Raw genomic sequence first — 27582 nt, 5'->3', positions numbered from 1 at the left:
GACTGCAAGTGGATCATACTAGAACTCAAGACACTGTTTTAACATATGATTATGTTTATGCAACCAGCCACAGCCCCCAGGCCATATCTTATGCAGAATTTTCCCATCCAGAAGGAGGAGAAATGTATACATTCCTCCATGACTTTAGGTGGCGCTGCGATTCTCTCCCAGCCTATAGACGCAAAGCATTGTAGGTAAAGATTCCGTTCGCGCTAGCCTGTAGCAATGGCGACGTCGTTAGGATCCAACACTTACAACAGGCAAAACTGGGAGGATTCGGTGAGTATAAAATATTTTAAGTTGATTTAATAAGTATTACATGTTGCGACTGGTGCATTTACATTCTTTATTTTGAGCTCGCCAAATCAAAGCCTTTCCTAATAGGATCCCCTTCTGTTGTAGTGTCCTAGCTTTTGGCTAATGAAACCTCATTCTTATCGTTAGTCAACATGTTTTTATATACATTTACTGTAAACCGTCAACGAATCACCGGTATTTGCTAACAGAATAGTGTGAACATCCTCTCTCCTGTCACTGTTTTGTAACTGATATTTATTGTATAGACGCAAATAAACCTCTCATTGAAAGTAAAATGACGAGAAAGGCTTATTATATTCGTTTAAAATGAAGAGTGTTCTGTTAACAAAAGAGTTTATATAACATATTTTTAATTAAAACGTGCATGTATAATAGTGATATTGTTGGCTCATAACGTTTACAGTTAAATCCTATATTGGATGCACTTTGTTTTGAACTATGATTGTGTGTATATATATATATATATATATATATATATATATATATATATATATATATATATATATATATATATATATAATAAATATATATATATATATATATATATAATAACAGTAGTTCAAAACTTGTATGTTTATTTATCTAATTGTTGATTTGTACTTATTTGAACAGGATTTTCCCATCCTCTGTCAAACATGCTTGGGAGAAAACCCTTATATCCGCATGGTAAGTAGAGTTAATGCAGTTTCATGTGTTAATTATTAGTATATTCAATGATAATTTGATCAATTTTCACTTTGTACATGTATTTCTTTTTACAGACCAAAGAGAAATTTGGCAAGGAGTGCAAGGTACTGCTGCTTTCATCCTCACAAAAATGCTACATGTGCTCCTGACAGTGTTCCCACAGTCATCTCAGAACGTTTCTATTTACTAATATATTAATTCAAATATACAAGTAGAAACTCAGTCCAGTAATCACTTCAATTATTTGTCAAAAATCCCTATCCAGTACACAACAAAGTCATGGATTTTCATTGGTAAAACAAAAAACAAAAATTGCTCTTGAAAAACGATGCTCCATATTTTTTCCCCCACATTTTGAAAGTGCAGCATGTTATTATATTCTCTATTCTTCCTATCCTGTAGATCTGTGCGCGTCCCTTCACGGTGTTCCGCTGGTGTCCTGGAGTCAGGATGCGCTTTAAGAAGACAGAAGTGTGTCAGACCTGCAGTAAAATGAAGAATGTCTGTCAGACCTGCCTCCTGGATCTGGAATATGGTAATGCAGAACTGTTATGGTTTAGAATTTCAGCTAATAAAATTCTAATTTGTGGCTATACTGTGGATATATAAATATCTGTTAAGGAAAAGTTCACTTAAAAATGAGTATTCTGTCATCATTTACTCACCCTCAAGTTGTTTCTAACTTGTATGAATTTCTTTCTTCCACTGAACACAAAATAATTTATTTTGAAGAATGTCGGTAACCAAACGTTTAATGTACCCCATAGTATTTTTTTCCTACTATGGACGTCAGTGGGGTACATCAACTCTCTGTTTACCCATATTCTTCAAAATATCTTCTTTTGTGTTCAGCAGAAGAAAGAAATTCATACAGGTTTGAAACTTGAGGGTGAGTAAATTATGACAGAATTAAAAATTAAGTGAACTATTCCTTTAATGTTATCAAAATACAGGAATTTCTAACTTGCCTTACAATACCGCTATGAAAATCGATGTTCAATACCATTTGATACCACTTGGAAAAATTGCCACAACCTTAAAGACTCGTTCACTGGTGAATGTTGTGTTCCCAAGTGCGTGTTAAACTCACAGCACATGCAGAGATTGAGAATGCACTCTGAGATGCTGAAAGCACTGGCTCATGAGCTAGATGCGTGTTATCACAGTAACTGTTTCCATTCAAAGTTGGAATACCATGTAAAACAATTGTGAATAGAGCAGCGTTTCTATTCCATGTGTTCAAGAGAACATTATCTGTAATAAAAATGAAAGTCACTGTGGCTTCATTTTCCTACATCACAACTGAGTCTCAGAGACAAACACAACAAACGCTGTCATGTTAACTTGAGTTGGATGCCTGGTGTTTGGGAACGCAATCATGCGAGACACTTCTCATTACACGAGGACATTATACCAAATCATTTCGATGACAGAGTTTGGCTCAAACATTTCAATAATCAAACCAACATTTGAGATGCTTTGCCATGAAGTCCAAGTTATCCAATCACATCCACTGTTTAGGCAAAGTCATGTGAGTTTTTGTTGCACATCGAGGGATTTATTCGGTAGATGTCATTTTATCGGATAAAAAAATGTGTCCACCTCAATTGAGCGTGTACGTTTTGTTTATGCACATTTTTAGAATTTATGCTCATCTTTTTCATCCAACTTTTTTTTTTTTTTTAATGCAATATCCCAAAATTAGCATAAAAATAGGTGGATGGAAACATCGCTAGTGAGGAGGCACAGCTGTTATACTGAGGAAAACTGAAACCATTTCAAATATTTAGAATTGACGTGTATCGAAAAATAGATATTTTTGACAACACTTGTTGACAAATTTCTATATCTTTAGTATAGAAATATTTTTGCTGGTAGCTTCACATCATTGCACATTGTGAACTTTTAGTGAGAAAGCAGCATGGTAGACTTTTCCACATAAGAAAATGTCATGCTACGGCACGTTGAAATTATGACTTCATAGTCAAAATTATCACTTTAAAAAAAAAAAAAATCAAAATAATGACTTAAAGTTGAAGTTAAAGCTTAAAAGTCATTGAGATACAAAGTCAGTTTTGAATTTTAATATCATAATTATAGTATTGTAAAGATTCCTGAATAATCAAGATAATTTTTCTGCTTTGGACAGGCTTGCCCATTCAGGTTCGTGACACTGGGCTGTCCGTCAAAGATGAAGTACCGAGATCGGACGTGAATAAGGAGTATTACACTCAGAATATGGAGAGAGAGGTGAATTTTCCTTATATTACACATTTATTCATGTGTTTTGTGACGTCTGTCTGCATTGGCACATCAAAGAAATCTTTAAGGATTTCCACATGATAACATAGCATAGTGAATGAAAATACTTCTTAGTGTCTGTGGGTGAAATAATTGTAATGTTTTGGTGTGTAGATCGCTAACTCTGATGGCACGAGACCCGTAGGGCTGCTTGGGAAGGCACCGAGCAGCAGCGATATGCTGCTGAAACTGGCTCGTACCACACCGTACTACAAGAGGAACAGACCTCACATCTGTTCCTTTTGGGTGAAGGGGGAGTGTAAGAGAGGGGAAGAGTGTCCGTACAGGTGAGCAACACCTTAACAGTCTTTTATCGGTGTGAAATGATGATCCAAAATTCTCCATTGGCGGAAAACACCCAGTATTGGTGGTCATGATTTTGATTTTTCTTCATGTCTTTTGGATCACATTGCTTGCTTGATGATAAACTCGTCCATTTTTTTTTCGAGTGGCTTTTTAATGAAATATGCTTAAGGTGTGAATTATGTATTAGCAATTGTGAATTTTGATTACATTTGTGATGAAATGCATTGCTTTGATATCACAGGCATGAAAAGCCCACCGATCCAGATGACCCGCTGGCTGATCAGAACATTAAGGACCGTTACTATGGCATTAATGATCCTGTGGCTGATAAACTCTTGAAGCGGGCCTCCACTATGCCCAGACTGGACGTACCTGAGGACAAGTCCATCACCACGCTCTATATTGGGGGGCTGGGAGAAAACGTTACAGATTCTGAGCTCAGGTAAGTGCACTTTAGAGCTCTTAAAGCTATATTTGGTTAGTTGACACGCAACTTGCCCATGGACTTTTTTATTAATCAGGGTTGCACTTTATTTTTACAGTACGGGTACTTGCCTAAGAAAGTACTGGTAATATAAGGTAACTTCATGGGTTAAGGTTAGGTTCTGGGTTAGTACCTAGTTGTTACCCAGTTATTGCGATTATTATAAGTACGTAGTATGTACATGGGGGCCAGGACTGTAAAATAAAGTGCGATCTTAATCAGCATACAGAAAGTATCTCCCTTTCAAGTTTTTAATGATATTTGTTTTGCCTTTATTTAGTGGTGCACGATATATCGGCCGCCGATATAATATCGGCCGATATGGTCATTTTTTTTACAAATCGGTATCGTTCCGATGTCAAAATATGGCCGATGTGAACAGGCCGATATTTGACGTGTGAAGTTGAAGATGTTGACGTAGAGAACGCGCCTGAGAGAAATACACATTTCATACAGATGACATAAGCAGAGAACAGTCTGTTTTCTTTCGTTTTGAATTGTTCTGTTTAAAAATAGACGTTTCAAGCTTTCTATACATGTCTCAGGTCTGTGAGGCAGGTAGGTTTCGGTTCATTTATGAGACGCGCTCCAGGTTCACGCACGCGCCGTCGCCTCCATGTCCTGATTAAATATTTTCTACTATATTTACTTATTTAAATCCAGGCAATTGGTTGATGAAACGTTGATCAAAATTAAGATACAATTAATACAAAACGAAATTAAATTTAAAGACAGGCTTTGTGCTTTCTGCTTGAGGTCTCTGTGAAAATTTTAAAGCAGTTTTTAAGTGCCGCTTTCAGAGCGCTCACGTCCGTAACGGAGAACTGGCCCGTCCGTAACATTGTTAATGCAGTCCAGTGCGAATGTTTTTTTCCTCTTCATGACACATTTTTGACTGATCGTTTTTTTGACTCATAGATATTTGAATATATTGCCTGATATTTGATACCCGTTCGAATTTGATTTTTCTCAAAAGTGACAGCACGTGTGATTTGTGGATTACTGATAAGCGCGAGTGGAGAAACAGGCGTTTATTTATTCATTCTCAGTGTTGAGAAACGTAGCCTTCATGTGTTATTGTGTTAATAATAACTAAAGTAGCCTACCTAATTGTGTTACATAATTATTTTGTATGAAAACTAGCGCGTTCGTTACTTATGGATTAAAAAAGTAGGCTACCGTTGTATCAGTGCTGCGCGAGCTCTCTCTCACAAACACGGACGCGCGCACACAGGGAGAGAAGATAAAAGACGGGTTAAGTTTAAATTTTGTTCTTGCTTGTTTGTTTTTTTTCTGTCAAAATGTCAGAAAGCATTTTGTATTATCTATCCGTGTTTTTAAAATTCGTTAAATGACGGACGTTTTACTGTTAACACAGCCCATAGGCCTATGTCGGATTCGTCTTATAGCCTACTTGTTGTTATTTTTAGAATAAGTGATTCGTTATGCTATTATTGGACTCCTGTCTATTCATTGTCAACTGTTTTCTATAAATATGTTTGTATTGGCTAACATTTATTCAGCTAATGCGTGTCCTGTTTAAAATGTGCAATGTTCAAAGGCAAAGACAGCACGTCACAAGAAGCCCTTTTCCCTGTGGTATTTTTTAGTATCATATTTGGATATTGGAATAATAAATGAAGTAGCCTATCTTAATTGTACACAATGTTCCTGTTTTTTTTTGTTTTTTTTCTAAGGGTTTCTTAATTTTAGACAAGTTGACCAGCACACATTATATGCAATGCAATATAATGCATGTGTCGTATGTGTGACATATTTTGCACACAGGTAAAGGTGCCCAATATCAGTCATTTCTAAAGTAAAAAAAAATGTGTTTTGGAAAATAGCTCTTTATTTGATAATCATTAAAATTTGTTTTCTATACAGAGATATCGACATCGGTAAATATCGGTATCGGCCATAACAGCAATATTAATATCGGTTATCGGTATCGGCCACAATTTTCACATCGGTGCATCACTACCTTTATTAGTTCATTTTAAGTGGCCCATTGGTGACATGAATTTAGTTTCACTTTAATTTGATGGTCCCTTTAACACATTCTATTAACTATAAGTAACGTTGCACATACATGTCTACTAACTCTCATTAGAGTGTTAGTAGATTACAAGCAGACTGGTAGGATTAGGGTTAGAATAAGTTGACATGTACTTGCAAAGTTACACTATAAGTCAGTAGAATGTCAGTTGGAGGACCGTCACAATAAAGAGTTAGCATATTTTAAGCAGACAGTCTTCTAATACTCCAATGAGAGTTCATTGACTTGCAAATTTACTTAGTCAACAGAATGCTCAAAAGGGACCATCAAAATAGTGTTACCATGAATTTTTAAAAAGTTAATGTTTTTATATAGTCTCACATGATCAATATAAAGCTGCATGCATAATTGTAAAATAAAGTCCTCATGTAGTCCATCATTTTTGTCCCTATTACATATTTAAATGATTACAAAAATTATTCATGCCTTAAAATAGCTTGAATGTAACTCTACACCCTTGCCTAATTTAGTATACTCAGTTCTATGAATATGCAAATTAGCCCCACCTCCACTCACTCACGCCAGTTCAGAGATCCACTCGTTGACAATCATATGTTGATGTGATTGGTAACAAGGTAGTTTGTGACGTTAGAAACACCAGCGACTTCAAACTGTGTTTTTGTGACACTTTTTTTTCACTGCAGTCTCAGCAATGGTGTTGAGTTTGAATGAATTTGAGTTTCTCAAAGCACATTAAAAACACCACATAGACATATAAACAACATTGCAACAAAAGCTTGATTTTCACCGCAGGGGGAATTGAACGAAATGTAATTTATTTAGGAACCATTTTAAAGAGTTATTATTTTAATAATGTGCTGTTTTATTTTATATTATATTGAGGCCAAAAAATCCCATCCTTTTTTTCTTCTGTGTCATTTCTTGATTAAAGATTCCAGTTTTCTTTTTTTCCACAAAGGAATCACTTCTACCAGTTTGGGGAGATTCGTACCATCACCATTGTTCAAAGGCAGCAGTGTGCTTTCATCCAGTTCGCCACACGGCAGGCCGCAGAGACGGCTGCTGAGAAGTCCTTTAATAAACTCATCATTAATGGACGCCGGCTCAATGTTAAATGGGGCAGGTCGGTGACTGAGGCTGCAATAACTTGAAAATCACCCTTCTCATGTATGTGGTGGCGGTACTGAATGTTGCTGTGTGTCGTTTAGGTCACAGGCGGCTCGAGGGAAAGAGAAGGATGGGGTGACGGAGAGTGGAATCCATCTGGAGCCAGTGCCAGGGCTCCCTGGTGGTATGTGCCAAAGTCTCTCATGCATACATGTTTGTTTTAGTAAAATAATATGAGTTTGTCAGTGATTCTGACTGAAATGTATGCATGTTATTAATTAATTTATTTTATTTATTTTTGGAGCTTGACCTGTCAGTCACACTTGACCTGTCAGTCACACTAAATTAAATAAATGTACAATGATAATTTAATAATAAATTAAAATAAAAGTATGATTAAATGCACTGCTTATAAATGTATTTTATTTTTATCCATTTATTTATGATGAATTGAATGGATTGCGTTTAAATATTTTTTTTATTTTTGTAGTTAGATCTTTCACTAGTAAATTAAATACAATGTTAATTTAATACTAATACTGATTAAATTTGTTTGTTAAATTAATTGATTTACTTATTGAGAATTGTATGGATTGCTTTTAAATAATTATTTATTTATTTTGGAGTTTGACCTCACACTAGTAAATTAAATTTACAGTGATTTAGTAATTAAAATTAAAACTAAGCTTAAATGTACTGCTTAAAGGTTTTGATTTTTATTTAAATATTTCTTTTTAATTTATTTATTGTTGAACAGTGTGTGTGTATGTGTGTGTGTATATATATATATATATATATATATATATATATATATATATAATATTATTATTATTATTATTATTATTATTTTATTTATTTTTATTTATATTTTTTTTTAGCTTGACTTGTCACACTAGTAAATTAAATTGTACTTTTAAGATTATTCCAAAATAAATTGGGGGCCACTGTATATTGCATAAGTTGAAGCAGTGTGTGAATTTTTCCTTTCTCATATATCTTTTCAACAGCTCTGCCTCCACCCCCTGTGTCTGATGAAGATGCCTCCACCAATTACTTCAACCTGCCTCCAACCACCTCCCCTGCTGTCATGAACCTGGGACTTCCTCCTCCACCTGGGGTTGCCATGCCCCCACCACCGGGTAAGCTTCACCCCACTCACTTCCCCTTTCCTCTTTTTTTTTGGCCTGTTAGTAATCCAAGGTGAGGCGCTTCACTTATCCCCATTAACCTAATCTGTTCTCTCCAGGTTTTGGTCCTCCTATGTTCCACACCATGGATCCCATGGCCCCTTCAATGCCCCCTCCAATGGGCATGAGGCCCCCTGGACAGGTCCACTACCCATCCCAGGATCCTCAGCGGATGGGTGCTCATGCAAGTCGCCATGGAGGCCCCTAGATAGTCATAGAGCTTACCTCACTGTTCAGTGAGGTCCACTGAACAACTGAACCCAGAGTGGTGTCATCTCTGCTCTCATTTTTTGGAATGTTTATGTCACTCATTTTCAGAGCAAGTGAGTAAGATGGGATGCAAATGCATACCAAAAACATTAGAATTTAAACCACGAGAGAAGAACTTTTCTTTTTAAGCTTTTGTTTTATAATGGCCCTTGATGAAAGAGATATCATGCCTTTTCTACGGCCAAATGGCAAAGAATTGGTTGCAGTGACCAACAATTACCAAATGGGGGCACCATTGACTATTTCAAATGCCTGACATCTTCATTTTTGTTTTTGACACTGTATTATCCTACACCTTTAGAATATTCCATTGTTGATATTACAGTTCCCACTAGTGTCCATTTCTTGTCCTCTAAATATAAAGAATGAAGTGTGTCATCCCGAATTGTTTTTAAGACTTTTTTTAATGTACAGCGGTCTGTTTGTGCTTACATTAAAGATGCTTCACATTTTGAAATACTTTGTGAATGTTTATGTAAACCGTATCATAGCATATTAACAGATAATGTATGTAAACGTTAAATTGGTATTTGATGGCTCAGCTCACAATTCACAGTGGCGTCTGTTGCGTCTTAGGCATCCCTCAGAAACTTATTCCTCACTTATATTTTGCCAAAATTCACCAGCTTCACAAATCCGGAGACTCTATAAAGTACTGGGTTCTCCAGCCCCGTGGCGTACGGTTGAAATTGGGCCGGTGGCACATCCTGTCCCAGGTTAGGTGTGGCTCTGTGTGAGCCTGCAGCATCTCAAAACCAGGTAGCGGCAGAGTCCTCGCCGTACCTGCTGTCCCACCAAATGGCGTAGGAGCTCTGTAAAGAACAACAGTGATTAAAAATAATCCGATTTTTCCTAACAGACGAGTGGACGTGCTGAGAAGCCATTAAGTGCACCGTCTTGTTCCTTTGCCTTTTTGTCCGATTTTTACTTGAGCTTTAAATAAAAGTTTTTTTATGTTGTGATTCTCCACATAGCTGGTTGGTTTGGTTCGTATGGCTTATAACTCTTAAAGACTTTTTAAAATACCTTTGGCGGGGGGAAATTATTGGGAGAACTACTTTCAAAACCAAGACCATTTAAAAAAGTGGGCAGACACTTTTGCACTCTTGTTGTTTGAAACCCATTTTACTTTCATAATCTAATGTCCAAATGAAACTATTTTCAGCTGGAAAATAAGTAGGTAGCTAACTAGCTAGGCCTATTTGTTAACACAATTCAGTAGCTTGTGACATCAGCAAAACATTCATCAAATATTACATTTTTATTATTATTATATGAAGCATTTACAATAAGACCAGTAACTTATGTTTAGAGAGTAAATGGAATTAAGTTTTACTTAAATGTCCTTAATGCTGAATTTACTAATGAGGATGCCAGTGGTTGTGCTTAATGGGTACCTGTTGAAGCATTTGTAGTTGGCTGGGGTGAGTTTGTAAGGTGGTTCAGGAAGACTGGTACTTATAGTAGCCAGAAGTGTTTCTCTGTCAATGAGCTTTTTCTCCCAGGGTGATTGGTAAGACTTGGGGATCACAGTGACATTGAACTTTTCAGGAGGAACCTCTTTCAGGTGCCCCCCATAACCTGTGTGAAAGAAATGTGGGTTTCCCTTGACTTTGGGTACAAACTTGAACTTAATATACTCCTATAGAATTAAAGATACACATTGTTCATGTATTTACCAGGTGCAAGCAAGCTTGGGTTTCCTTTCTTAGCGACTGTGCTCTTGAGTGTGGTGACCAGGTTATTTTTTCCAGGCTGGGTGATGTAGATTTCAGAGGTGAAGTACTCGCCTTCTTTCTCTCCTTGTTTGTCGTTCTGACATTGAAGGCTTTCCTCTAAGAGCTAGGTATAGTGTTAAAACATCATCCATTATTTCTGAACCTCACTCTTAAAAATAAAGTTTCTGAAAAGGTTTCTTTTTTTTTGGCAGTGATGCAAAAAGAACCTTTATTTTTGTGAGTAGGGGATTAATAGTTACCTCAGGGGTGTCTAATACCTTCTCCTGGAGGGCCTGAGGAGTTTAGCTCCAAAACACCCGCTGCCTTGAAGTTTCTAGTCATCCTGAAGACCTTGATTAACTGGTTGAGGTAAATGCTAAATGCTATGAGGTCCTCCAGTTATTTCCTAGTTGGTTTACCTCAGTAAACATCTTCAGGGTCTCCAATCCTGTTTAGGCTTAACAGTTTAAAAACCTAAAACTGCTAATCAAAGTCTTCAGGGCGACTAGAAACCTCCTGTCAGCAGGTTGGAGATAGACGTTGGCCCTCCAGGAGCAGGATTGGACACCCCTGGTCTCACATTCAAATAAACTTTCACAACACATTTTACTTCTGTAAAGTTAAACTCTTGCAATTCTGAATGAAACAGGATATTCAATGAGAAGAAAATAGGGCAGGGTGTGATTTTCTCCATAAGGGATTGATTGGATCATGAAAAGTGGGCATTGCAGACCAGAATGGAGCCGGACTTAAATGTGAGTGCAGTTGATTGTGGAGTTTCCTCCTGAAAATTTTAAGGAGGCTTTTTGACGTAGGTCACCCTCAAGATAGTCCCAAATGTAACATGATTTATTCAAATATATTATTTGTTGTTATCGCTGCAATCTTAAAGTTAATCCGCATATAAATAATATTTGATTATTCACATTACACTCAAATAACATGGCTATTTGACTATTGGTTAACATTGGGACCAAATTCATAAATATAAACAGTATTGAACCAGGAATATTCCTTTGAGTAAATAGGGTCCGTTCTGATTTCATGAACCTTGTGAACACAGTAAGATATCTTACATTGATCTGTCTGTTTGCTATATTCTCCAAGGTGAATCTCTCCACTCTTTTGAGTCTCTCGTGAAACATAATGGATCCTCTGTTTGACAGTAGATTGAGCTCCTCCATCATCAGATCCTGAGGAACACTGATCTTCTTTCCCAGGTTCAGACATGCTGATTTACATGCACAGATATATTGAAACGCTTTTTATATTAATCACAGAACTACCATCCATTATGAAATAACAATGTTATAAGCTAGTAATTACAGCACTATAAACTAGTAATTACGTCACATTTAAATGTTAATCAAAAACGTTATTTTTCATAGACATTCAGAGGTTTGCTTTAATACTGTGTAATCATTCCTACTTAATGTCACCATCACCACTCCAAGCATGAGCTCAATATGTGCGGCTGATTAAATCATTAAATTTGACACAGGCGTCTGGGTGTAACCTCAGCCTGCTGTTTGTTCTGTAATGTTTAAGAGGGTTCAGATCTTTCCCAATCAGGCGTGGATGAGTCATGATCTCTTGGAGTAAAGCATTTCATCTCCGGCTGTCATATTACATTACAAATACCCTTACTGTTTTGGGAACCAAGTCAAAGCAGTTGAGACATGCCAGAGAAGAAAGTGAAAATTTGGCTCTGTTTTCACTTTACAGACTGTTTTGATTATTTTCCCACACGTCATAGTGCTGTTTCTTTCAAGCTGCTTTCATTGAATCAGTCATATCCATTGAGATGGCATGCTGTTTGAAGAAACTCAGCTTTTTTTTCCTCTTACCTCCATCTGTGTCCGAGCACAGCTCCTGTTGATCTTTCTCCTTAGATACGTCAGTGTATGGCACAGGCATGATGATATTAATAGTGTCCAGTCTTCAATAAAATCAGGCCAGAAGAATATTTTATTTTGAGATTTTTCCCCACTAAAATAATCAGATTTTTATCCTTTCATTGTGATAGATTCATATGTACTCCTTTGATCTCAAATCATGCCTGAAAACTCGTTTAAACGGAGTCGCATTGCGGAACAAACGAATCCTCTCATTATAGCAAAACTTACCAATTTTAAAATCCTGTTTTTGCTCTGATGCCAGTCTATGATGAATCCTGTCCCGAGGTAGAAACGCTTGTGGGTCAGATACACTGTGGACCTTCTTTTTTGCCCTGCTTAGATCACTGTCTTATTATAGCAAGTGAAGAGGGTATCTAATGGGCATGGATTAGCACGGTAGAGCTTCAGCATCCACACTAATGAAAATTTGATCCACAGGCCATAACACTAAACGTCCAGACCAGTGACCGGGGAGGAAGGCAAGACTCTGAGTCATGCCCAAGTCTGTTTGCCTCTGGGGTTCAACACCTTTTGCTGAAGGGATGCCATGGGCCTGAGAAGGGACTTCATTTTTTGGTGACACTTTAGTTTAGGGTCCAATTCTCACTATTAATTAGTTGCTTACTAGCATGCATATTACTAGTATATTGGCTCTTTATTAATAGGCCTACTATACCTTATTCTACATGACCATATTCTACATCCGTAAAAATCCCACCCAATTTCTATCCTATACCTAAACTTAACAACTACCTTACTAACTAATAAAAAGCCCTAATTAGGAGTTTGAGGTAAAAGTCATAGTTAATAGTTAATGGTGAGAATTGGACCCTAATCTAAAGTGTGACCCATTTTTTTAGTGTTTGTCTAAATAGACTGCTGCAGGGATGACGTGTATTTTTAGGCCAAAACCCAGAAACAGTTTTTTTTTTTGTCCAGATGTCTTGTCCAGAGTTTTTGGTTTAATGTCTGAAATAAGGTATGTGGTTAACACAAGCTCAAGATTTCAAGATGTCACAAATTCAAAATTTTCACGTTTTATTCTACAACATAAAACACATAAGTAATCCACCCCTGTGCTTTCACTTGTCTTAAAGGCGATTGCTAACAAGTGGCTAAATTGGAACTACAGAGGTTGTTGGCGACATTAAACGGCATCACACCGAACAGGTAAACTACTCATTAATCCATTTTCCCAGCTTCGTGATTGACCTCTTGCTAAACTATTCTAATCCAAACTTTCAGGGGAAATTTAATTCAATTTTTTTAGTTAAGACTGAAAAAGTTGGAAGCGTAATGGTTGTGATTGGTGATTGTTTTTAGCTTTAATTTCAAAGTTGTGAAGATTATCCTGGAAAAAAAAACAACATGTAAAAATCTAAATTTTGTTGGACACAAATCTAGTTTTCTGCATTAATCTAAAAGCCAATGGAAAAATGCTATTGTTTTTTGTCAAGGGAACCAGGGTGATGCTAACTTCCGGGTTGGCCTAAGACCATCATCACTGCAGCACTTTGTTGTTTGTGCTATCAAATATGCAAGTTGAATTGAATAATATCAGTCCAGCCAAATTCCATACAAAAAGTTTTAGAGACACTGGATCTCATTCAATAATTGTGTGTACGCTACGCACAAATGTATGAAGTATGAAAGTTTTCACGAACAAATCTTGAATCATCAATAACTTTCGTTATAACTTTCATAACCGAAGCCACATGTATGCAAAAATAATATATATATATATATTTTTTTTTTTTTTGGTTTAAATCACATGCTCTTATGACCTTATAAAAGTGCATATACTTTTACACAGCTGGCTGATATGAGGTACACAGAACAAAAGCATGTATATATATAAAAAAGTTGTTACTAGTTGTTGCTACAAAACTCCACCAATCAGGTCTACACAGAGGTGGACTTGGACTAGCAAAACAAAGCAACTAGCAATATTGCGTCTCAAATGTAAGTTATTCAGTATTAACTTCCTGTTTATTAATGTGCTGTACAAAAGCAATTATCACACTCACAATCTTACTGTTGATTCCAACATCACCACGGCTGTGATTACATGTTATTCAGAGCAACAGCACTCTTGCTTTGTGTTATTGATTGAATATCTACTTTAGATCTTCCAAAAAGGTTGGAAAACGTGGATAAAACGAACATGACTACTCCAGGATCTTGTTTGAATTAGAATTCAAGTCATAATCTTAAACTACTAGAAAATGTAGTCACAATTTCATTTCACATAATCATACACATTATGCCCACACAGGGTAATCATATAGAAACTACCAAATCCAGTCATTCTGAGACAAAAAACATATAAACATGGGTTTCACATATCACCTTACAAAGTACAAGAGTTTTGCTCAGTTTCAGATAATTCTTTGGTGTGACAACTATCAAAACAGCTGAAGAAGACTATATATATTTTTAATAGATTGAATGCCTCATGCTTATTTTAGGCTGAAAATCTTGCTTGAGTGCATTATTCATGCCCTGGTATGTCATTTCCCTCGAAAATGTAACCGCAACATCTTGATTAAAAGATAGCGAAACTCGTCTTGTCAAACAAAAACGCTCTGTAAGAGCATATGAGATGAGAGAGGGGAAAATAATTTGTTTAGTTGTTTTCCTTTGTCTCTTTAGGCAGCTAATTTACAAACGGGAAGAAAGATCATTCATATTATTTCTGTCATGACAACTCTCGGAGAGATTGGCATGGTAATTGTCATGGATATGGAAATGTCAATGCATTTGGTCTTGGCGGAATAGATCTACACTGCTGCAGAGCAAGTACCGAGACTTGCTACTGCTAATACATTCACAGACATTGCTGTTGCTGCACATGTAACATACATGAAATAACCCCCTGTAGCAGATCTATACAGGTGGAGCTGGGGAAGGAAGAGGGTTTCTGGAAGCGCGCTGCAAACTGCTAACAGCAACACTACCAGTATTTGTATGTTGAGGTACAGCTCTTTGACCACTGATGCAACAGCAGCCAATCAGCTGTGCTATGTAGATAACGATGCTATCGCTACCAAATTGAGCTAAGGGCCTTGTCAGCCAGCACCATCTAGAGTTTCATGACAGAACTTTGTATTACAAAAAGAGTTTTCCAAAGTAAATATTTTACATGTGGTTTAGATTAACAGAAGTATTAGAGCAATTGTACAAAATAACACTTGGGAGTAAGCAGATTCATTTCTTCTTATTTACAATATTGTTGCTGATCCAGTTCATGCCATCCTAAAAGACAAAATAATGAATTAATGTCTAATCATGGGTATCATAATAAATAAATAAATAAATAAATAAATAAATACATACATACATGTGTGTATATATATATATATATATATACACATACGTGTGTGTGTGTGTGTATATATATATATATATATATATATATATATAATTTGTATCAGCTTTTTAATAAAACCTTTGAAATATATGTATGTGTATATATATATATATATATATATATATATATATATATATATATATATATATATATATGTATGTGTGTGTGTGTGTATATATACAGTGAGGAAAATAAGTATTTGAACACCCTGCTATTTTGCAAGTTCTCCCACTTAGAAATCATGGAGGGGTCTGAAATTGTCATCGTAGGTGCATGTCCACTGAGAGACATAATCTAAAAAAAAAAATCAATGTATGATTTTTTAACTATTTATTTGTATGATACAGCTGCAAATAAGTATTTGAACACCTGAGAAAATCAATGTTAATATTTGGTACAGTAGCCTTTGTTTGCAATTACAGAGGTCAAACGTTTCCTGTAGTTTTTCACCAGGTTTGCACACACTGCAGGAGGGATTTTGGCCCACTCCTCCACACAGATCTTCTCTAGATCAGTCAGGTTTCTGGGCTGTCGCTGAGAAACACGGAGTTTGAGCTCCCTCCAAAGATTCTCTATTGAGTTTAGGTCTGGAGACTGGCTAGGCCACGCCAGAACCTTGATATGCTTCTTACAGAGCCACTTCTTGGTTATCCTGGCTGTGTGCTTCGGGTCATTGTCATGTTGGAAGACCCAGCCTCGACCCATCTTCAATGCTCTAACTGAGGGAAGGAGGTTGTTCCCCAAAATCTCGCAATACATGGCCCCGGTCATCCTCTCCTTAATACAGTGCAGTCGCCCTGTCCCATGTGCAGAAAAACACCCCCAAAGCATGATACTACCACCCCCATGCTTCACAGTAGGGATGGTGTTCTTGGGATGGTACTCATCATTCTTCTTCCTCCAAACACGTTTAGTGGAATTATGACCAAAAAGTTCTATTTTGGTCTCATCTGACCACATGACTTTCTCCCATGACTCCTCTGGATCATCCAAATGGTCATTGGCAAACTTAAGACGGGCCTTGACATGTGCTGGTTTAAGCAGGGGAACCTTCCGTGCCATGCATGATTTCAAACCATGACATCTTAGTGTATTACCAACAGTAACCTTGGAAACGGTGGTCCCAGCTCTTTTCAGGTCATTGACCAGCTCCTCCCGTGTAGTTCTGGGCTGATTTCTCACCTTTCTTAGGATCATTGAGACCCCACGAGGTGAGATCTTGCATGGAGCCCCAGTCCGAGGGAGATTGACAGTCATGTTTAGCTTCTTCCATTTTCTAATGATTGCTCCAACAGTGGACCTTTTTTCACCAAGCTGCTTGGCAATTTCCCCGTAGCCCTTTCCAGCCTTGTGGAGGTGTACAATTTTGTCTCTAGTGTCTTTGGACAGCTCTTTGGTCTTGGCCATGTTAGTAGTTGGATTCTTACTGATTGTATGGGGTGGACAGGTGTCTTTATGCAGCTAACGACCTCAAACAGGTGCATCTAATTTAGGATAATAAATGGAGTGGAGGTGGACATTTTAAAGGCAGACTAACAGGTCTTTGAGGGTCAGCATTCTAGCTGATAGACAGGTGTTCAAATACTTATTTGCAGCTGTATCATACAAATAAATAGTTAAAAAATCATATATTGTGATTTCTGGATTTTTTTTTTTAGATTATGTCTCTCACAGTGGACATGCACCTACGATGACAATTTCAGACCCCTCCATGATTTCCAAGTAGGAGAACTTGCAAAATAGCAGGGTGTTCAAATACTTATTTTCCTCACTGTATATATATATATATATATATATATATATATATACATATTTCAAAGGTTTTATTAAAAAGCTGATACAAATTAAAATTCACTTTACAAACCTGTACACCTTCCCCAGATACGGCAGAACAGGCCTGGATCTGCCACTCTCGGTCCCGGTATGTGTGCAGGTTGAGGCCTTCTGCGATCTCACTGGCAGGGGAAGCTGTGGCCAAGTCCTGTTTATTGGCAAAGATGAGCAATGGCACACCCCTCAGGTTCTCCTCATCGGTGAGCTCCGACAGCTCCTGTGGAAGAAGGTCAACACAGAGGAGTCCAGAGGAGTCAGCACCAAATAGAGGTTAGCATACGGTCAATCCCAATTCATATACTATTTGTATATGCTTTAATCCAGAGTGATTTACATTATAGATTTTTTTGTGTGTCCTCTAAGGACTGAGCCAAAGATCATGGCATTGCTAACACTTAGACTTATCAGTTGAGCTGTAGGACCCCTAATGCACAAACTGGAAAGACACTGTATTCATCATCAGAGTGGTACATAGTTTTCACACAGTGCAGTGAATTTTGATCATTGTAGGAGTCAGGACCTTTTGCTACCTGGAATCTTAACCCTTAAATGCATGAATGTTTTGCCAATCATTATTACATATTCGGATCTTTAAAGACACGGATCTATTTCTAACATGAATGGATCTCTACCTGTCGCAATAATATAAAACGTTCCTGATAATAGAGTAACAATTACAGAAGGATAAAATAAAGCATATTTTGTTACCTTATGGAGCTTGGAAGTGTTCAGTTTGAGCAGATGTTTTATACCATCATCACTGTTCTCATCAGAGCTCATTTCCCAGTACATTCAGCATCTGTTTTAAATTATCAATCTCAAACTATCATTTTCAACATTTTCAAAATCAATATTTTGATCACTGACAGCTTCTTCACCAGATCCACCGTCAAGTGACAGTGACACTAATATCTGATTGTGTTCAGTACTTGCTCTGCAGTAAATCGCTGAGCCATTTCAAGTTTTGCTGATGATTCTTCCTATTCTGTTGTTTTCTGCCTGCAGTAAATTGTTTGTATATCATTGAAACAAATCATTGTGTATCAGACATTGCCACCTTGTGAACTAAAGGTGAATTGCACTTATTCAGTCATCAAAGATTCAATTATTGTTGTGCAGAAAGAATATACTTACACTGTTACACACCTCGGGTTGTTAGCAACCCTATACAATCTTTACAAAAAATTAATGGGAAAACAGGCATTCTTTTACAATTTTTTTTATTATAAAATCTTGTTATATTGATAATAATGAATTGATCGAGGAATACTAAGAAGGTTGATTGTTAAAAAATGAATGTGGAGGAGGGTAGACCAGAGGTATGCGTTTAAGGGTTAAATTTAGATTCTTCAAACTATATTTAATATAATATAATATTAATAGTTTATCTTAAAATAAACATTTTAAACTTCAGACTGTCTGGCATGATACAAATGTGTTCATATTTCACTTCTCATTTCCACCATAACCAAATACATTGTTCTCTGTAATGCTTGTTGTTTACACAATGCCAAATTAATTATATTTTGAATTTCTCAGGAGCAAGAGCGATGTAAAATTCCCCTGATTGTAACACTTGAGGCATATTTTTTATAGATGGGAAGTTAAACTCTTGTTAGTGGTCAAGCCCAAAATAATGCAACGCTGGCAAATAACTGGCATTTCATCACTCTTCAAATGAGGAACTAATTAAGGATACACAATAAAAAGTTTAAAGCCATTAACATGTATTGTTTGAAACTAGAAAGATTGTATTGAAAACATTTCTTCTGGAAAATTGTCTTAAGGGACAGAAAGGTTAATCTCATTTAGGAATAACCCATATGTAGGATCCCTTTTATTTGTATTTGTGCCGACGGCTGCTTCAATTGAGCCTAGAGACCAGCCTATGCACATTACAAGTAAACAAAATTTTGGGCAAAATGCTTGATGTATAAATATATTAGATAAAATGCTTTTCAGGAAAAAAATGAGAAGCTGTGATTGTCACAGATTGATTCTGTCTAGTCTTACCAGTCCTGTTTCCTCAAATCTCTTTTTGTCTGCGCTGTCAATCACGTAGATCTAAAAAAAGAAGAAGAAAAAAAAGAATGAGAACTATTTTTTGACTGATTCACAAAATAGAAATCTAATTACAAATGTGACAGCAAATACTCTCACAACAAGCTAATTTGAGAATTTCCCCCTTGAGCATTGCTGTCATACCAATAAATCGGTGTTCTCCAGGTACTTTTTCCAGAATGGTCGAATTTTCCTCTGTCCTCCGATGTCCCACACATTCAGCTTCATGCTATCACAGCACACACTTTTAATGTTGAAACCCTGAAATAGCAAAATTAGCACATGATACAGCTGTGGATACATGTTTTGTAGATTTTCTGTCAGTCAGTGTGACTTTATATCACAATTGTGAATTTATGGCCTGGTTTCACAGACAAGGCTTAAATTAAGCCAAGTAGTGCCTTAGAAAAACACATTACTGGTGTGCATCTTGAGACAAAACAATGGCTATAGATATTTTAAGATATGCCAGTTGCAAGTTGTTTTCAGTTAAAACAGCTCAAACATGCATTTTAGTCCAGGACTAGCTTAAGCCTTGTCTGTGAAACCGGGGGTACATCTCACAATGGCTCTTGAAAATGACTGTTTATCACAATTGTGACTTTATCTCACATTGTAAATTACATTTTCCAAATGTGACTTTAAATCTCACAATTATGAATTCATATATCACACAATAATACTTTACATCTCAAACTTGTGACTTTAGATTTCACAATTGTGACTTTAAATCTCACATTGGCATAAATTCATAATGTGACTATATCCCACAACTGTGAGGGTGATACATTACAAGTAACACTAGTTATGTAATCAGATTACTTTTTCAAGTAACTAGTAAAGTAAGTAATGTACACAAATATACTCTCACTCATTTAATTCACTACGGCCTTGGTTGCTGACCTCCAGTGTTCCAATTCAATCACACTAATAAGCAAAAATGCTAAAGATAAACATCACATTTGTGTTTCTTTTTTTAAATTTTTATTCCTGAAGTAAGAGTCTGCATCCGAAATCAAAGGCGAAATATAGGCGAAAAACAATATGTGACAAAAGATGTCCGAATTCACAGTACTCATAAAAGAGTAGGCTAAAAGTACCTGGATGACCTACTACTTCCGTGGAAATTCTGAAGTGTGCATCTGATGGAAACTTTACTATCCCATTAGGCCACGGGAGAGGATTTGTGAATGGCACTGAAGCGACGTAACTGACGCCGGTAGGTCACATGATAATGACAACATGGCGAATGTCCAGATTACATTCATACCACACTCATTCATACTTTTTTTTTAGCTGTGACAAAGTAATTACTTATTACTTAAATACTTATCCAAAATAATCTAACATTTAACTTCTCATGTTTTACTTTGAGGCAGAAATTGGCTTCCTTAATGGGGACTTTCTTATTCAATAAACTCTTTGGTTTGATTGGGCCAAAATCATAAGGCCATAGATAGAGGCACGGTGTATTTAAACTCCTAGTCTAAATTTATCCTGCCCCTAAGTAGCCTCCAACTACTGAGACTTTATGGTTAAGTAATCTTTAACCGTGGGATTAAAGACACTGTTATGGTGCTATTCTTAGAGAGGATCTTCTCTCCCCACAGGCCTCGGCTCTTTATAGCTTTAACTGGCTGCAATATATAATAGCTGTTAACAAAACTCGTGCTAAACAGAAAATAGTCTCGCATTACTCAGGTCCCAAGATATTTTAAGTAATCAAGCAACAGTGTGCCAACATCTTAACTGTTAGCAAGCTGTGCACAGCGGAGTCCAAAATAATCCATGCTGAATGTTGTGTTAACAGCCATCAATTGCATCCACTGTACAAATTCACTGGTTGACAATACTGTCAGTCAATGGTAGATAAATGTACAATTTTTAGAATTGACATGAATAATTTTTTATGTCAGATGCATGCTCTATGGCTGATTTCATGCACTAATGAAAATAAAAGCACTAATACACACAGTCATGGCATGCTCTATCTCTGACCCCTCAACAGTAAACCAGACTGATCACATTTGATCCTATTAACTGAAACTTTCTTGGAAGTTTGAGATGCCATCATGTCTATTCATACCATTTATTTGGATAGTAATTCTTTCTAGGACAGTCACCACCTTCAAATGGTTGAGTTGTATGGGTGCTTTTTTGTTTGAGGTAGACCTCAACATCTAGTGGGTCGCTTTCGTCATGCGGCAGTGTTGTATTATACAAGACACACAATTGTTGAACCACATATATCTATATAGGGGAACAAAGGGCAAGATTGTTTTTTTTTATGACAACTGAAACAACTGACATTTAGCCATCAGTTAAACTCGTGAAGGTTAAATTAGTACATAGTTTCTAAATGGAAGTGGTTTTTACCTCAGACTAAAACAATAGTGTTAAATGAAGCGCTGTATTCTGACAAAATACATTTTCTACAAATGATAAATTGCAAATATTTATTATATTATTGTGTGTTTTGCCAGGGATTTAATGAATTACTAATTAATTAATTATATATTTTTTATTTTTTTTATTTACATTTTAATACTACTTTTCTTTTATATTTTAATTTTAATAACAATATTAGCAATAGTATATAAGAACTTGTACATATTTTCTTAACGGAAGTCTGTTTGCACCCTAGACTAAAACAAAGGTAAATGAGACTTTATTTTTCAGAATTGTGATTTTAAATCTCACTATTTATCTTGAGACGTCTTAATCCAGCAGTATCCAGCATATATATATATATATATATATATACACACACACACACACACACACACACACACACACACACACACACACACACACACTGTAGACTCATTTACATAATTACACATTTCTTAAACCACCAAAAAGTTACCCCCATTGTCAAAGACCTTTGAAGGGTTTTTTTTACAGGAGTATTTGTCCACAGTCTGCCCTCTTTATTACTGATTAACCTGATTCAGTCTACAGTCTAGTGTTATCCAAGATGCAGCTAAAGATACACATTGGTTTTATGGCAAAGAATTACTTTAGAATGAACATTTCCAATTCACTGTCGTATTTAAACTGAAGCGTAACTGTCGAAGGCTTTGAAAATATTTCTGCTGGATTTGTTAAACACTAAAAAGGCACAATAAATGTGTTAGCCTGCCTCATTAATAACTTCACACGTCAACAGATTAGTCTGAATTACTCATGTTTTGCAAGTCATAACACATCCTTTAATAGTTTGATAAGCAGTAAACGTACATTCTGTAATGTCAGAGGGCTGTCGCTGCTTTCATAACCACATGTGTCTTAATTGTCAAAAATTTTAAGACTTTTTTTGATCTAGCATATTAAGAAAGTGTAAAAAATCCAAAGCTTTGAAAGCCCCTCAAAGCTGCACTTCTCACCTGAGTCGGGGTGATGGTGTTCACATCTTCGGAGGCAAGTTGTTTTAACAAAGTGGTTTTTCCGGCATTATCCAGACCGAGAAGGACTATCCGAAGCTCTTGCTCTGTAGTGCCCTTTAACTTCTCAATGACTGAAAACAAACCCTTGAAAACAAACATTTGTGCCTAAAATATCTGATTAAATAGTTTCATTTTAAGTATCAGGTAATTCCCACACAATGATGTGTATAACATTAAAAAACTATTCTTTGTTCCAAATAATTTCTAAATATTCCCTTCAAGCAGATCGAAACATTTACCTTTTGGACTTCTCCCATAGTGCCGTGAATTTCGTTGTTGGAAGAGGATGCAGAAAGAGATGGAAAGGTGTAGCTACATTCTATGTGGGATATATCCAGGTAAGCGTTGGGTTTTCTTATTGGTCCACTGTTTCTTGAGTCCTCTTCCCTCAGAATACGTGTTCTTCACTTCGTAGTGTGCAGTACCTTTGTTCCTGGCCTTCCTCATATGTGACGGGAGGATGTGGAGGTGGGTGAAGATGGGGGAGGGGTTGGATTAGTAGGACACAATTAGCAATCTCTCCGCCCGCCACCCCTCCACTCGTCTCCTCCAGCACATCTCCAGCATTAAAGACTTACCTGGATTATCCTTAACCACCACCTGCTTTAGGATAGGCCTCTGAGACTCTCTTTGCTTCCTTCTTGTCTTCAGTATGTTGCTCCCCCCCTGTTGAAATTAGGGTTCTACATGCAGGCTATAATGTGAGATAAGGAAACAGTTTTATGATAATGCAGATAATAAAGTAAATCTGACTTATTTTTAATGTCTGTTGTCTTTTTGTGAATACCTCAGGACAGATGCTAGTGAAGAGTTTCAGACTTTTGAGTGTCTTCATGATGTTATCAGCCAATCAGTGTTATGTCACTTGACATTTATAGCTAAGGCAATTAGCTTTCCATTCTTACCAAAACATTTGTGTAAAGGTTATTTAATGCCATTTTTGTGTCTTAAGTTTCCGGTTAACTGTCAAATATTAATCCTGCATTGAAGTAGACCAACAAACATTTCCACTATATTTCCTGTGTCAAAAACTATTTCCCTGCATATTTGGTTCTCCTGCAGACCTCGAAATAGAGAGTCTTTATGTCCAAGATTCCACTTCATATTGAATTTTTAAAGCTACTTTACCTTCCTGCATAAGACCTCAGTATATACAAGCTGGCTTCAGATCTTATTCAGTAGCAGTAGCCTAATAGATGTCAACATCCAGACTTCATCCTTCCCTTGAAGGAACACTTTCTGGGGTTTAAAAACAGTCCTTCCCTCCCTTTGTATTACGCTGAAAAGCCACAATGTTCCTTTCTCCCTGTTAATGAAAGCAGTGGGGAGCATCTCTATCCACAGAGCAGTCAGAATCCAGACTCACAATGGTGAGTTTCCTGGTGCATCCCAAGGGTCCTTATCATTGCTCTGCAGACGTACTGCACTCTATTGTTGGCTGTTTCCTCCTGTAGGGATTCCATAATATTCTGGGGGATTAGGAACCAATTACTGAATGACCAACAAACTCCAACAAAACTTTGAGAGTTGAGATATTACTCATTCTATGATGATAGTGTCTCTGTCATTTCCAAAACTGTCTAGCATGTTAATTACGACATCATTAGCAATAATTACATTACTTTGAGTCTTCGTGATTACATTAGTCTACTAGTCACATATGTGTAGACTCATTTAATATTAATTGATCCCTTAGGAAAGAACAAAATCATAAATGAGATCTCATTAATATAATTTTCCTGGAGAGCATAGAAATTAGATTCAAGGCAGGAAGCAACTGAACATTTAACATTTTGCTGGAAACCTGCTGCCCCCCAAAACACCGGAGGTGGTGGAGAAGGAGCTCGAGAAGGAGCTCGTTTTTGATGTATTTTTACGCACCCCTTCCCAGGGAGCACACCCTCTCTGTCCTGGGTGCAAAAGCCTCAGAACTTCTTTTTCTTTTCAGGTCCAGCTTCTTTTTTGGTGGAGTGCTTCGCGACACGCGACTCACCATGCTCTGTTTCTGAGCTTCTCGTTTTTGAGAAGCTGGATCTGGTTGGGGCTGGGTGGCCGACAGCCCCAAACCTTGGGCACGGCGTGGGAGGAACTTGTCAAAAGCCTCCTTGTGCCTTTAACCTCCCGGAACCTCCCCAAGCGAAAGTATTTGATTGAGTCGCCGAATAGGCCGGAGGGCCGTTGGCATGGGCTGTTTGCTTAGTCACGGGTAGAGACAGATCTGTGGCTTGGCACAGCTCAGAAAACACCTCCTCACTGACGTTTCCCCACCAGTGCCCAGTTCTTTAAGCAGGTCAGCATGGTATGCCTGCAACATGGTGTGTAGGGCAGCACCAGCCTGACCTGCCGCCTGAAAAGCTTTCCCTACCTGCGTAGATGTAATCTGCATGATCTGGAGGGAAGAGCAGGCTTTTTGAGTGATGATACACTGCCAGGGGAGAGATAGCCCACGGGCAACTCTTCACCCGGGGGCATCATCGTATAACCCGGTGCCTTTGCACCAACAATAGTTGAATATACCAATGTCATGGGCACAAAAAGTCGCGGGAAGAATAAGATTTGTTCCATGATTTAGGTAATTCATCATGGAGATCTTGAAAGAAGGGGAGGGTCTGTCTCTCTGATGCTTCCCCTTGGCCACCCGACAGAAATCTGTCATCTAACTTGTATCGTCTGGGGGTCTCTTGTTACTGTGGCCAGTCTAAATCCACAGTGCAAGTGACTACCTCAAGTAACTCATTGTAAGATCTCTCGTCACGAGAGGAGCGCTCGGAGGCAGTGCACTCGAAATCCATCTCCACACGAGAACTAGTGTCCTTAGCCCGGTCTGAAGAGGCGCCGCCCCAGAAGCAGGCTCGAGGACCTCACGATCTGGTGAGAGAACAAGAGAAAAGGGAGGACCTGTCTCCTGCCTTCAGCCAGATCGACACGCGAGCCCCATGATCGTGCCATCGAGGACGTGCAGGCTTGCTCTTCCCACAAGAATGCGTGCCTGGAGCGGAGCCCTTTGACAGAGAATAAATCGCAGTGCTCACACCTTGACCTTGAGGGCTGATACAGGGTGATGTTCCCCCAGACACAAGATACAGAAATCATGCAGATCATCCCCTGAGATGGGCTGTGAGCAGGGCGGCATGCATCTCTTACTGGATTCACTTGACATGATTCTCTTTTTTTCAACTCTTTTCTTTTTGTTTAGAGAGAAAAAGAAAAGGAGTGAAAAAAGGCTTTATTCCTGCCTGCAGGCAAAACTAACTCCTAACAGAGAAAGTTTTCAACACACATGGCACACAATGCGGTTCCGAAGACAAAGGAACCTGAAAGCACACCTGTCAAACGTCTATAGCCTCTGAAGTGCGCATTCCAATGACGTCATCATCAGAGGTTATTTACGCCAAATTCTATGCGTTTGCCACACGTTGTCACACTCACAGAAGGTAGCAGACAGATGGTAAGGTGAAAACAGTGTTTATTGAGCAGAATGATGGGACAACAGCGGGAACCAGACGATGGTGAGAGGATGGTGACTTAACGAATATTGATGGAGACTTAGCTGGTGATGACTGAAGTGGATTCTCTGTGCAGGTGAAGGATGAACACGATGACTGGAGATCTGGATTGGGATGACGGACAGGAGACGGACGGAAGACAGGAGACTTGACGATCTCAGGTGAGTGTACAGGTAAGAAGTCTGACTGTTTACATAGCAGTTACGTTCGTAGTAACGTTGATGAGACCAGACACTGATGTTAGGGTGATGCAGGTTGATATAGGCTGTGTTGATGAGGGAGTGCAGGTGCAGGGAATCAGTATCTGGTGATGATCAGCAGCAGGTGTGGTGATGGCTGACTGAGTGCAGGTTCGGGACCAGAAGGGATGCTGGGTAGTGTAGTGCAGACAGGTTACATAGTTGGTGACTGAGCTGGTGACTGTGACACACGTGTTCACAACCGGTCAAACAAAGATGTTTTCCCAAAGCGCTGATCCAGCACAGCATTGAGAGTAGCTTTTGACAGGGAACATATAGCAGGCTTTATATTTTATATTTTGCAATCATTATATAATTATATAATCATGATAATCATTCACAATCATAATATTTGGGGTTCTGTGGAATCAAAAAGTTTGAAAACTCTTGTGACAAGATACAAACAAAATTTCTCATAAAATTAACTAGACTAGACTATGTTTCTCTATGGTTATTCTTCATATAAACATTTCTGCAAGCTCCACTAATTTTAAATATGAAGCAGTTAGCTCATGTGACTATATCCTATTTAAAGGGGTCATATAATGGGACATGCACTTTTACAAGTTGATTGTACTGAAATGTGTGTTGGCAGTGCCTGTACACAACTATCATAAAATGATAAAAATCCATCCAGTGTTTATTTTTTATTTTTATCTTCTTATATGTTTTCCCCGTCTCAAATCAAGCTGTTCGATTTTGTGACGTCACAAAATCGACACCCCTCCCACGATTGTTGATTGACAGTAGCGTTTCAACACAGGCCCGCCCTCGCTCGTGAGCGAGCTGTCAATCATAGTCCGCGCGGACCGGCGCGGTCATTGTTGATAG

The 27582-nt window shown here is 37.7% G+C and overlaps 3 protein-coding genes across 4 annotated transcripts; 1 reads left to right on the top strand and 2 right to left on the bottom strand.

Annotated features, from left to right (window-relative positions):
• Positions 1-181: 181 nt before the first annotated feature.
• On the top strand, positions 182-8876 carry rbm22 (RNA binding motif protein 22). The gene is made up of 11 exons (XM_079898752.1): positions 182-279; positions 931-984; positions 1080-1109; positions 1408-1540; positions 3155-3255; positions 3421-3593; positions 3854-4054; positions 7075-7239; positions 7325-7407; positions 8231-8362; positions 8470-8876. Exons 1-11 carry the CDS (start codon positions 226-228, stop codon positions 8616-8618), a joined length of 1275 nt encoding a protein of 424 aa, XP_079754878.1. The 5' UTR covers positions 182-225; the 3' UTR covers positions 8619-8876.
• Positions 8877-8937: 61 nt separating this feature from the next.
• LOC307174680 (myozenin-2) lies at positions 8938-12659 on the bottom strand. Its single transcript, XM_079898753.1, has 6 exons — positions 12525-12659; positions 12246-12337; positions 11475-11629; positions 10360-10522; positions 10078-10261; positions 8938-9492 (listed from the first exon to the last, which is right to left on the bottom strand). Exons 2-6 carry the CDS (start codon positions 12313-12315, stop codon positions 9309-9311), a joined length of 756 nt encoding a protein of 251 aa, XP_079754879.1. The 5' UTR covers positions 12316-12337; positions 12525-12659; the 3' UTR covers positions 8938-9308.
• A 1396-nt stretch (positions 12660-14055) lies between these two features.
• On the bottom strand, positions 14056-23554 carry arl3l1 (ADP ribosylation factor like GTPase 3, like 1). 2 transcript variants are annotated; one of them, XM_079898755.1, is made up of 6 exons: positions 23246-23554; positions 22947-23090; positions 19705-19821; positions 19513-19563; positions 17531-17716; positions 14056-15551 (listed from the first exon to the last, which is right to left on the bottom strand). In XM_079898755.1, exons 1-6 carry the CDS (start codon positions 23261-23263, stop codon positions 15504-15506), a joined length of 564 nt encoding a protein of 187 aa, XP_079754881.1. In that variant the 5' UTR covers positions 23264-23554; the 3' UTR covers positions 14056-15503. The 2 variants fall into 2 exon arrangements, with proteins under 2 accessions (XP_079754881.1, XP_079754880.1); XM_079898754.1 differs by having other exon boundaries at positions 22947-23111; positions 23246-23548.
• Between the last annotated feature and the right edge of the window lie 4028 nt (positions 23555-27582).

This window comes from Squalius cephalus (genome assembly GCF_949319135.1).
Source record: "Squalius cephalus genome assembly, chromosome: 17".
Lineage (NCBI taxonomy): Eukaryota > Metazoa > Chordata > Actinopteri > Cypriniformes > Leuciscidae > Squalius > Squalius cephalus.
The sequence above is the reverse complement of the archived record's forward strand: the minus strand, read 5'-3'. Positions and strand labels throughout refer to the sequence as shown.

What these genes read in the sequence shown, in the direction of transcription:
- rbm22 (XM_079898752.1), top strand. Translation starts at nt 226, where the DNA reads ATGGCGACGTCGTTAGGATCCAACACTTACAACAGGCAAAACTGGGAG. An exon ending in AATTTGGCAAGGAGTGCAAG is followed by an intron (nt 1,110 to 1,407) that starts GTACTGCTGCTT and finishes CCTATCCTGTAG; the next exon opens with ATCTGTGCGCGTCCCTTCAC. An exon ending in CTCAATGTTAAATGGGGCAG is followed by an intron (nt 7,240 to 7,324) that starts GTCGGTGACTGA and finishes TGTGTCGTTTAG; the next exon opens with GTCACAGGCGGCTCGAGGGA.
- LOC307174680 (XM_079898753.1), bottom strand. Translation starts at nt 12,315, where the DNA reads ATGCCTGTGCCATACACTGACGTATCTAAGGAGAAAGATCAACAGGAG. An exon ending in CCCAAGCTTGCTTGCACCTG is followed by an intron (nt 10,262 to 10,359) that starts GTAAATACATGA and finishes TCTTTCACACAG; the next exon opens with GTTATGGGGGGCACCTGAAA. An exon ending in AACTACAAATGCTTCAACAG is followed by an intron (nt 9,493 to 10,077) that starts GTACCCATTAAG and finishes TGTTCTTTACAG; the next exon opens with AGCTCCTACGCCATTTGGTG.
- arl3l1 (XM_079898754.1), bottom strand. An exon ending in TGGAGAACACCGATTTATTG is followed by an intron (nt 19,564 to 19,704) that starts GTATGACAGCAA and finishes TTCTTTTTTTAG; the next exon opens with ATCTACGTGATTGACAGCGC. An exon ending in TATCTGGGGAAGGTGTACAG is followed by an intron (nt 15,552 to 17,530) that starts GTTTGTAAAGTG and finishes TTTGTCTTTTAG; the next exon opens with GATGGCATGAACTGGATCAG.